Below are 11,290 nucleotides of genomic sequence, written 5' to 3'. Positions count from 1 at the left end.
GTCTATTTGCCAAGAATGAATGAATGAATACCTGAAGGTTGATGTCCCATTCCGTGATGGTCCGTAGTCTATTCGCTCGGGTAATTGCATTAAGCAAGCTCTCCACTGTTAAGCTTCGGCAGCCGATGTCAAGCTCCAAACTCGCTGATCAGGCAGTCTAGCTTAGTACCTCAGTCATGCTTCATATGAGCTGCTCACCAATTCAACATCCACCATGAACAAGACATTATCGCGCCTACGGTGTCGCGCTCTACACCCGAGGCTCAATCCGCTATTGGCTCGCAGTTTCGCAGATGTGAAGCGGCCTCCCTCAGCGCCGAAACCCATCGTCGATATCAAGCACATCAGACAACACGCAGAACTTTATCAGCAAACTTGCGTGGAGCGCAACTATCGCAACCAAGCGCAAAACCCAGCTAAAATTCTAGAACTTCATGCGAGATGGCAGGATCTTCAGCGACAGGGTCGCGCTTTGCGGGAGAGGTCGAATTTGTTGAGGAGACAGCTTGCGAACCCGGCGACGAGTAGTGATGATGAGGATCTTAAGGAAGTGCGCCAATTGACCCGTGAGCAGATCCAGGAGGAGGCGCGACAGCTCAAACAGGATCTTTCGGCAATTGAAAAGGGAGAATCGCAGGCTGTTACGCAAATGGAAGAGTTGGCGCTCGAGTTGCCCAATCTCACTCATCCTGATACTCCAAAGGGAAGCGATTTTGAGGTCATGAGCTACATCAACGACCCACCCACTTTTACGGAATCACCTGAGGATAAAATCTGGCGATCTCATGTTCACATCGGTTCCGAGCTTGGTATCTTTGATTTCGCTGGTGCTGCTACGGCTTCTGGTTGGGGTTGGTATTATCTTCTTGGTGAGGCTGCTCAACTGGAGCAAGCTTTGGTTCAATATGCCCTCGCTGTTGCAACCCGTCATGGCTGGACACAGGTGTCGCCCCCCAGCATGGTTTACAGTCACATTGGAGCTGCCTGTGGATTCCAACCCCGCGACCTGAACGGCGAACAACAAGTCTACACTATCGCCCAGTCAGCCGAAGACGCTGAGCGCGGTGTCCCTGAGATGTGTCTCACTGGAACATCCGAGATTGCTCTTGCAGGAATGAAGGCCAACACTACTCTTGATTCCGAAGACCTACCTCTCAAGCGAGTTGCCGTCTCTCGCTGCTATCGCGCTGAAGCTGGAGCCCGTGGTGCCGACACCAAGGGTCTATACCGAGTACACGAGTTCACCAAGGTGGAAATGTTCGCATGGACAGCACCGGATGAGGATATCGCTCAGGAACTCTTTGACGAGATGCTCGACTTGCAGACCGAGATCCTGTCTTCACTTGGACTTTACTGCCGTATTCTATCTATGCCCTCCCACGATCTAGGCGCATCAGCCACCCGTAAGATCGACATAGAGGCTTTCTTCCCCAGCCGCCGCGACAACTGGGGTGAAGTCACATCAGCAAGTATGTGCACCGACTACCAAACCCGCCGCCTCGGCACACGAACACGCATTGATGGCAAGCTCGCCTTCCCATGGACGTCCAATGGTACTGCCCTGGCTGTTCCTCGTGTGATAGCAGCTATTCTGGAGAATGGATGGGATGAAGAGGCCAAGACTGTCACAATTCCAGAGTGCTTACGGCCATGGATGGATGGCAAAGAAAAGATTGGTCTTGGGGGACGTCGTTCGAGCGTGGATCGCGTGTAAGTTTGGAATGAGGGATGAAGCATGACTTTGACTGCGTGCGTGTACGAATGGAGAATATGACGGAGGCATAATTGCTATGAAATCTTGATATCTTATTTAATATGAAACGCAAGGCGTAGTCTATCTATTGAATACAAAGCACTGTCCTTTATAGCCTCTAAGCAGTCTATCTTGAGAAGTCTGGAGACAAATATGTTATCACCACATCAAGTTCTTTACTTTCCTCTCCCAACCAGGCATCATGAACTCTATACCTGGACTTCCCCTCCATCTATACCATCCGGACATCTTCTTCATCGCCCCAACCCAACCTAGTTCTCCTCTTCTCCATGCTCTGCCCCTAGTCCCATCTCCCCTGTGTTGCACAACATACACGCCTCCATCCGACGCTGTCGTCAACTTTGCTTCCCCACGCTCTGGATCACCACTGCTATGGTATTCTCGTCGGCGCGGTGTTCTATTCGCTTGGAACCGTTTGTTGTGATCCAAGTCCAGAATCTCAGTTGCAGCAACCTCCATCCAAACATCCAATGTTCGCAGGTGATCTGCATAAATGATGAGGATCGCAAGGAGGGAAGAAAGTCCCGATGCAAGCCAGAACACCCAGAATGATTTACCCTCCGGGCCATATGAGCTTTCAATCGACAATATTCCTGACACAACTGTCAGGGGTAGCAACAGACCTCCTAGATACGCTATTCGATCTAGACTTCTGGAGTTGGAATCTTTGGGGTCGTTTTGAGCTTCTTGGGCATGTACTTGGAGGGCAACTGCAACAGAGAGCTGTATACGTCTATGCAGACGTTCTGCAAGATTTGACCAGTCTGCGGATGTAATGGTACTGAACTCTCCTCGTCGCTCCATGCCTCTGGTGATATCTGCATTGGTTTCAAGGGCTCGCACGATAGTCCACTGAACATCCACAGAATCAGATCCGAGAGGTGGTAATGAGTCTAGTTTCTGGAGCCACATGTCGTAGATAATCTCTGCGACTAGATCCTCTATCGGGCGAATATCGACGAGGGCTTGCCACAGGGAGTCTTCCAGGCCGGATCGCTTTGGAGGACGTTTACCTGATGTTTTGCCGTCTGGGCGAGTATTACTTGGTACTCTTGACGGTCGATAAGGCCGTGAGGATATTCGAAACGGAAGACCATCGAGGAGAAGAATAGGCAGTTGATCCTTGACCATGAGAGACGCACGACATATTCTGATCCCCTCATCCTCATCAGGTTCATCGTCATCTTTCTCTTTCGTCTCACCATCCTCCTCGTCCGGTTTCCTTTTCCTTATCTCAGACTCGGGGAACTCCCAAACCCATCCTCCCCTTTTCCTATCCAACTCCATGCCTAATAGAACACCCATATCACATTCCCCTCTTACAATAGCCAACTTCCGCCAACCGGGCCTTTCCACCGTCACCATCTCTTCTTGAAACTCTTCAACACTGAGTAATTCTTTCTGTCGACAGTTTTGTGTACTCCATTCGAGAAGATACGGCCGGGAAAGCTGTGGTCTTCCGGCGACGGGAATGACCCGATCCGATGAGCGCCGAGTCCGGTGCCGGGCTTCGGGAGCCGGGCGTGGTCGTGACATCAGGTTTCTTATTCTCTGTTCTGCTGGGCGACTCAAACCGCTAGATCCAATATTCAAATAAAGACTCGAGCTAGCCAAAACTGTTATTAAAAGTGTTTCTGAGACCTTACCAACTCGAATTTGGGGGAGTTTCACTCTTTTGAGTCTCTGAGCACTCTCTTCTACCCGACCCCATGAACACAACTACCGTCATGCGAGAAGTTCTCAGGGCATTTCGTCTCCATAATTTCGCAGGCAAAAACTCTGTTCATTTCAGACTTTAGGGGTCCTCAAGGGTCTCATTTAGGCAGACGTTCCCCTGCACCCCCATCAGCAAGTGTCTAAGTGTGGTCATGTGCCAAGTCCTTGAGCGCAGATGACCCAGACCTTGAAGAAACATCAACACGCGACGTATTCACCTGTGAACGAAATATTACATAAACACCTGTCAACTTAGATAGATGAACCTTGTTTATCTATGGTTGACTCATGACATAACCCGGCTTGTAGTTGGTATATTGGTGCGTTGCCTCAACTCATATCACTCAAGAAACCATAAAAAAGATCATCCCTGTGGTTCTATAAGCTAGCCTTCGTTCGTGCATGGCTCGTCATCTTTGTTGAATGGTAACTTTACATAAAATGACTTCTTTACCGCTCTTCCCGAAACGCCAGGCCAGACGCCATTTTAACAGAGGCAAAATCATAGGATGCTGAGACTTCCTCTCTCTTGTGTCTCTCGATTCTCTACCCTCCGCTTCTGTTTTCTGTCCCCTTTCGTTGTCTGCTTCTTTTGTCTCTTCTGCCTTTCGTGGTTTCTCCCCCCCTCTCCCTCTTACAGGCATTCGTCCAAAGGAGTGTCGAGTGCAAAGTATGTGTCAAATGACGCTGAATAAAAGAATAGACGCCCCAGTGCAAGAATCTCAGATCATAACCCCATGCGTATACGTGCGGCAACATGTCCAATCCATGATCGAGGTCAACTATCAATAACAATATTTCGAACTCCTGAACCTCAAATGTTGCACCCAGAAACTCAAAACTCAAACTCAACGGTGATGATCGTCGTCGCCATCGTGATGCAGAGTGACACTGTTGAACTCGAGGAACGGGTCGGCAATTTCACCACCAGGAGTTGCCAGTCCACTGTCTAGCGGAACTCCAGTTAAGTTCATCGCCCTTGATCCGGACAAGTCGACACTCTCGCTTTCCTTGACGTTTCGGAAGTTGACTGTATCAACTCCTCGGCCCGCGTGAGGAACAATCGGTGGCTTTTGGTGTCGAATGAGTGCCCATTGTGTCGTTCTGAAGAATGGATGCGCCTTGATATCTGATGCGCCAGCTCGGGCGCCGAGTCGTCGATTCTCATCCTTGATGAGTAGTTTCCTTATCAAAGACTTGCAGAGGCTGTGGCTTGGTTAGGACAGTAGGATAGTGAGTTTTCGCCTAGGACTTACTTGGAGATTTGTGGTGCACCAGTGTGGTCGGGGAATGGAATATCCTCTCTAAGGATATTTGCGAAAGTTGCATTGCGGTTCTTTCCCTTGAAGGGTGTTGTGCCGTAAAGCATTTCGTAAATAAGGATACCCAATGTCCACCAATCGACTGCACTTGTGTGACCGCTGCCCTTAATCACTTCTGGCGCGATGTACTCTTCTGTGCCAACAAAAGAGTTTGTGCGGAAGTTAGCGATACATGAACGAGTGTCGATAGTTGGGAGAGCATCGGTACGGGCTCCGTTCTTGCCGACAATCATGGTTGGCTTGCCACCAGGGTCTGACTGCTTGGACAAGTCGAAGTCTGAAAGCATGATATGGCCCGATTGGTGCAGGAGAATGTCTATCACAAAGGGTCAGCGGGAGATTTGTAAGCACGACTTCTCAACATACTCTCAGGCTTCAGGTCTCGGTAAATGAAACCCATAAGATGCAGGTATTCCAGTGCTGCTGTCACCTCGGCGGCGTAGAATCGAGCATCCTCTTCAGGGATACATTTTCCAGGTCGTGTTTGCAGAGCGCGGAAGAACTCGCCGCCACTGCAGTACTCCATACACAGGTACAGGTAATCTTCCGACTGGAAAGAGTGGTATAATGTGACAATGAACGGATGGTTACTTGTCGCAAGAATTTCCTGCTCTGCCAAAGCTCGCTTAATCTTGTTGCGCTTGATCATTTCCTTCTTGCTTAGTACTGGAACTAGTTAGTCGTTGTCGCGAAGGTAAACGTGAGTGATGGACATACTCTTCATGGCATAAAGCCTGCTGCTCTTCTTCTCCCTTACAAGATACACCTTTCCGACATCTCCCTTTCCAATAAGCTTGATCTTGTCAAAGCTGGAGGGGCTAACTTCGACGTTTCGAACCTTGATAGAATTGGAACTATAGGTGCGGCGGAAAGCCATGCCCAGATTAGGGGCAGGAAGAGCAGCAAGAACATCGTCAGAATTGGCGTGCTTGGCCTTATCCTCGGCCTCCAGAGCCTTGGCCGTTTCTATAAGACCCAATGCGCCTGAACTTGTGAGAAGAGGATCCTTGCCGAGCTCGGCAGTTGCGGGACGCTCATTGTTGGGATCGTTTTTGGAGAACAGGCCCTGGGCATTGGGTGCACTGGCGACTCTTCTAAGTCTCCGGGCAAGTTCCTCTTTGGTTTCGCTAGTAGTTTGATCGTTCGCAGGGGCACCATCGGGGCTTTGGACCTTGAGACTCGGTGTATCAGGAGGGCTTGGGGGCACGGAGTCGGAATTGTGGTGACGCAATCCCGGTTGGCCTTGATGGGCGAAATAAGGGTTCGCATGTGCCGTAGGACTCATGGCTTCCTCCAGCTGGTTACCCTCGCTAGCGACGGTGTGCGCGCGCAGACGGCCGACGGTATTACTAAAGAACTTGGTATGACGGGATTTCGAGGGATCGGGAGTGGTGGCGGCCGAACCCTTTTCCTTTTCCTTCTCCTTCTCCTTGTCCTTATCGCTAGAAGCACTGCCGGTGCTACCTCCAGTGTTCATGCGGAAGAAATTGCGCAGGCGATGGCTCACCTGGCCGGTGCCATTGGAGGTCTTTTGAGACGGCATAGCGACGGTAACGTTATCGGAAACGTTTAGATGGGTGGAGACGGAAACAGCTTTGGCGGGAGTTCGACTAGAGATTTGCTTCCATATTCGACGAAATAAATAAATGGGAGGCGAGAGAACGTTTGCGGGTTGATGTTGATTGAGACAGGTAAAAGATCCACGAGGGGGTTGTTGTTGCGCGTTGTTGAAGTCGCGGCCTTGTATCGGTCCGTAGCGAGATAGGTATAAGTGTCGGGACCGATGAGTAGGTACTAGGTAGACGAAGCTAAGGTATCCGTACCCTGTTGAGAGAAAGAAGTCACAGGGGAGCTTGGAGCAACACCACTGTTCGGTTCGGTTGTAGAAGAAGAAAAGGGAGGAAGAAGACACAAGAGCCTCAAGAGGGAATGACGCTGCTGGCCTGGGTCAGGCAGGCTATGGCTGGGTCTTGCTTAGGATTGGATTGGCCTTGATCTGGGAATTGGATTGGAAATGGGCCCTGGCCTTGGATGGATGGGAATGGATGGATTCGATGGGAATGGGGGCGTCGGAGACTTCTGCCTGAGGCATGATTAATAATTACAATGCACCTCAGTCCAATGCAATGCAGGTCGGCATCGGCCCCGGCCCCTCTATCACCCATTGCCCGCCCACTAACTCAGCTCTAAAAGTCTAGCGATCTTAGGCGTAGCCTCACCCATGGTCACCATCCAATGGAAGGATGAATGTGACTTGTTGTCTCTTCTCTGTTAATAGAGTTACATATAAACTTAACCTGGATAGGGGAATACTGTATGCGGGCTGTCACTTTGCATGTTACTGCATTCACTATGATCATAATATTGTATAATAGTATCTTACAAACTCGAGGTGAATTCCCTCGTCTCCCTTGTAGGCGGGGATCTGGAACGCCTCGCCTCTTCTAAACTCGCCCGCCTCGCACCTCTCGGTGGCTTGGATGGCCTAGCCTGGGTGTCCCCTAGGGTCTGGGTAACGTTAGTTTAAGGTGAGCTTAGGTTGGCTTGGCTTCTTTTTATCTGACAAAGCCAACTGCGCCCTCCCTCGGTCGCTCGGTATCGTTCCACTGCCCGCAAACTCCGGTGAGATAATGCCGTGAGATATAAACCGTAATTGCGAATTTAGCCAAAGTACTCATCCTCCCGAAGTCCCCGGTGAGAGGAGTGTTCTACAGTGTATTGTTGGTAGTCCCGTCTTTTGGGCATCCTAGGGCGAACGAACCACTAGAACAGTACTTACGTTTCGAGTCTGTCTATGCGCTAGAATCATGAGGCGCCGATAGCGTCTTGCCAGATCGGAAAAGAGACCCTGTGGGTTCTCGATACTGGTTCCCGCGGTCTGGGCTGCTGGGGTTAGACTCTGCGGATTGTAGAAAATGATCGAGTCGAAAGCTGATGACATGAATGAGGCTATCAGCATTGCAGTACTTCCTATCCTGGTAACTGACGTTTGTGCAATGGCAACGTGGGGAGATGTTAAAACAGGGTCATTTTGCTTGTGGAACGACGCTTGACAACATCCGAGTTACGGACTCGAAAAAGACCCCAACTTTGGCCTGGAAGTGGCTTCGGGATCTAATACTGAGCCCGGCCCTTATGAAAACCCAACTCCAAACTCGACAATTTATCAATTACATTGATCTGCAAAGCCTTTAAATGTCGCTGTAGCTTCCATAATCAGAAATGTTCGCGTGCCTGAATAGACTACCCTGGAAACAGTGGCATGATAAAGCTTGAACCATCGTCAAGGGTTATCAACGCTAGTCAGCCATGCTTTACCTGAGATGTGAAAAGGCAGAATTATCTTGAATTTGAATGCACTTCATCAAGAGACATGAGATCTAGTTATTAGGGCTGGGTTATTGAATTGAACCTAGTCGACTTGTTTACAGTAAAAACATCTCCCAAACCCATAACGTCATATCCAGTGGGACTTGCAACATTCAGAAAAGATATACAAGAGAGGCTGTGTTGGCATACCTACAAGAAGACTTCTTACATAAATTGGATTCAAGCTTATTGCGCTAATTCATAAGATCTCGTAGTATTTACGCGTAGGTTTATGAGCCGTAATTGACCTTCAAGAAGTTCACCAGTGAAACTTTCTAAGTACGCGTATTTAAAAGCCTTCAGTCACGATATGTTGTAGAAGGGCGATACTGGTAATGCTTGCTAATGACGTTTCATAAGCTTAACATATTAGGCATTACGAGGGGCATATTTGCGTATTTCTGTGTCGTGTTGTGAATATCGAGTAGGGTTCCAGGTGCTGAGTGTTATTTGTGTAAGTGAGTCAAGCCGGCTGGGCCTTTTGCTCTCATGCCTTAGTCCACACCAGCCATCTTGTACCTTATTCCAGCCAAATTAACATTTCGAAGGCTTTCTGGTATTGCATTTGGAGAGTAACCAAATGATCCTTATCGTATTGCCAGAGGAACCTGCCATTGTGTGACCGAAGTGTCTCCGCTGGCATAGACTTATGATGACTGCTCACAGAAAGGACGCGGAATAGCAAATAGTTCAGTATTCGCGCCGGACCTATAAGCACACACACACACACACACAGAGAGAGAGAGAGAGAGAGAGCCAAGTCTTTGATGTCATAACTAAGATCTGATTTACAAGCAAGCGCAAGAGACGCATCGAAGTGTTTACGAGCTCTGATTGTCAAGACAAGGCAACCTTGTGTTGAACTCGATGAGGTTGAAACCTGGCAAGCTATTGGACGAATGCGACGTAACAACTCCGGTATGTAGGCTTTACGGTGATACTGCAGACGATTACTGGTAACTAACTATTGCCTGCTGTGTCTCGTCCAGAGCGTCGTCATAACCTGCAGTATGGCATCGGTCTCTCACATACGACCATACCTATCAGAGAACTCGGGATCCCGTCCGCTCTCCCATAGATAAGCTGATAAGGGGCGGATTAGTAGTTGGGTCGGTGACGACCAGCGAATCCCCGCTGTTGTATGTTTTATGGTGATAATTCTTTTTGGTGTTTTGGTCAAGTGAAGCTCAAAGTGGCCAAACTATTTTTACCGGTACCCACCTTACTTTAGTAGGCTAGCGGCCCTCACGATGGACGCTCGGGAAATCCGTTTCGATTTGTGGCCATTGTTTCTGTTCCGTGGCTAGACAGATCATCTCTAGATACGATAGAATGGGAGTTTCATTGTTTGGGCTGCGCAAGGTCCAGCCGCCTTCCTTTTCATAAGAGGCGGAAATTCATTAGATCATCTTTTCATGATCATATTCGAGAGTGCGGCAACATTGAAAATGGAATGCATTCTAAAACTTAAAGCTATGAGGAGAAAGGGATACAATTTTTTTCTGTATAAGTTGTATAATGGCCGTATTCCTCTCTCGAAGACGGCCAAAGGACGGCCGAAATGTGCAGTGTTCTTCCTGATGGGCCTTGTTCGAAAGAGGAGCTAACGAGATGGTCAACTTGACAGGCACTTAAATGCTGGTACTGCTACTCTTCGGCTCAGTTGAGTACGGGGCAAGTCGATGAAACTCGAAGCTAAAAACGGGCACCACAATCAATGTGGTAGATCAACAAGCGTGAGAGGCCGTAAGCAATACGTACAACAAACTATTGACCTCATTATTGTATCTATTTGCTGGCATATGAGCTTTAGAGAGCCAATGGGGATTGCTGTTGTGGCTCATTGAAGCACATGCTCTTGTCTTCGGGGTGCCTCAGGGCCTCAGCATATCATAAGTCTCTTCTGAGTGACACATGAGATCATTAAATACACATCGAGTTCGGTGAGTCTCCCTCTTACGTGGCTTGTCTATTTTTGAAAGCCCATCAGCTCGGATAAGCTTTCTTGTATGTCCTGTGATTTGTATGTATTAGATGTCGGCCTTCAAGTTTAGACTTTGGATGTTGTTTCTTTACCAAGGAGCAAGCGTCGACCAATAAAAAACGATTGTGTTCCTCAGAACTCAACTGTACCAAAGAAGAGATTCATATCCAATTGCTTGCCTCACTATTGTTCTGCCAGTCAAGGATTCAATAAGAAGTCGGAAGCAAACAGGGTTAAACGAAAAGGTGAGGGGAGGTGAGGTACATAGAGTTGCATGAGATTCACATACGAAAGCAAAGTACCGAGATCGATCAATGCAGCCCAGATCGAGGCCACACAGGCCTCCAAAACCCTGTTCTCCGATTGGCTTTTGGGTGAAGGCTACCACTAAAAAGGAAAAGGGCACAGCCTTCAGTCCCGTCTCATTAGGTTTATCTGACGGTCTGGCCGCTCGTGTTGACCATCTTTCTTCTTCTTTGTCTCGTTCGAACATTAAGCCTGTGGCAGTTCAACTTTTAGCTTCAAAATATATTCTATAAACCTTCCAGTTTCAACTACCAACGAATACCGACACCATGTCTCGTGGCAACCAGCGTGATCTGGCTCGTGCAAAGAACCAGGCGAAACTTAGTGCCGCGGTTTGTTCTCCTGACTTCTCGGGTAATCTTTGCATCTGCTGACACTCATACTTCATGATAATAGAAGAAGGGAAACCAAGATAGCGGTATTGAGATGCAGAAAAAGAAGGAATCTGACGCCGAAAAAATGCGACGAAAGCAGGCAGCTTGTATGTCCAACAATTTACACCCCTACGATCGACTGCCGAATACAACCACGAACCAACACAGCGTCGCTTTTGGAACAAGAGAATGCTGACAAATCTCACAGCTGATGCTCGCAAGGCTGCTGCAGGCACCGTAGGCAAGAAATAAAAGCTGCGACGAGCTCTGTTCGAATACTGCCAGCCTTGGCCCTCTTTGCCCCCCCCTCAGAAAAACATTGTTGAATTGCAATGCAAGTCGCGCGCGATAAGAGATGGAATCGGGGGCCAAAGGAGACCCCAGAGTATTCGGAACCAGATTGCCTTATGCAGCAACAGCAGCGACGAAACGAAACGACATTTGG

General features: G+C 48.7%; 3 protein-coding genes across 3 annotated transcripts; 1 reads left to right on the top strand and 2 right to left on the bottom strand.

Moving 5' to 3' along the window:
* Nucleotides 1–214: 214 nt before the first annotated feature.
* FTJAE_845 (seryl-tRNA synthetase) lies at nucleotides 215–1,714 on the top strand (the record flags this gene model as incomplete). The annotated part of the gene is made up of 1 exon (XM_037355267.1): nucleotides 215–1,714. The coding sequence occupies one exon, from the start codon at nucleotides 215–217 to the stop codon at nucleotides 1,712–1,714; it is 1,500 nt and encodes a 499-aa protein (XP_037212037.1).
* Nucleotides 1,715–1,912: 198 nt separating this feature from the next.
* On the bottom strand, nucleotides 1,913–3,310 carry FTJAE_844 (uncharacterized protein; the record flags this gene model as incomplete). The annotated part of the gene is made up of 1 exon (XM_037355256.1): nucleotides 1,913–3,310. The coding sequence occupies one exon, from the start codon at nucleotides 3,308–3,310 to the stop codon at nucleotides 1,913–1,915; it is 1,398 nt and encodes a 465-aa protein (XP_037212036.1).
* Nucleotides 3,311–4,338: 1,028 nt separating this feature from the next.
* On the bottom strand, nucleotides 4,339–6,355 carry FTJAE_843 (AGC RSK RSK-unclassified kinase; the record flags this gene model as incomplete). The annotated part of the gene is made up of 4 exons (XM_037355245.1): nucleotides 4,339–4,696; nucleotides 4,747–5,128; nucleotides 5,179–5,478; nucleotides 5,530–6,355. 4 exons carry the CDS (start codon nucleotides 6,353–6,355, stop codon nucleotides 4,339–4,341), a joined length of 1,866 nt encoding a protein of 621 aa, XP_037212035.1.
* Nucleotides 6,356–11,290: the final 4,935 nt, after the last annotated feature.

The sequence above is a fragment of the Fusarium tjaetaba genome (assembly GCF_013396195.1).
Source record: "Fusarium tjaetaba strain NRRL 66243 chromosome Unknown NRRL66243_c0000020, whole genome shotgun sequence".
Lineage (NCBI taxonomy): Eukaryota > Fungi > Ascomycota > Sordariomycetes > Hypocreales > Nectriaceae > Fusarium > Fusarium tjaetaba.
Note: the sequence above shows the minus strand (reverse complement) of the source record. Positions and strands in the feature narration are given on the sequence as shown.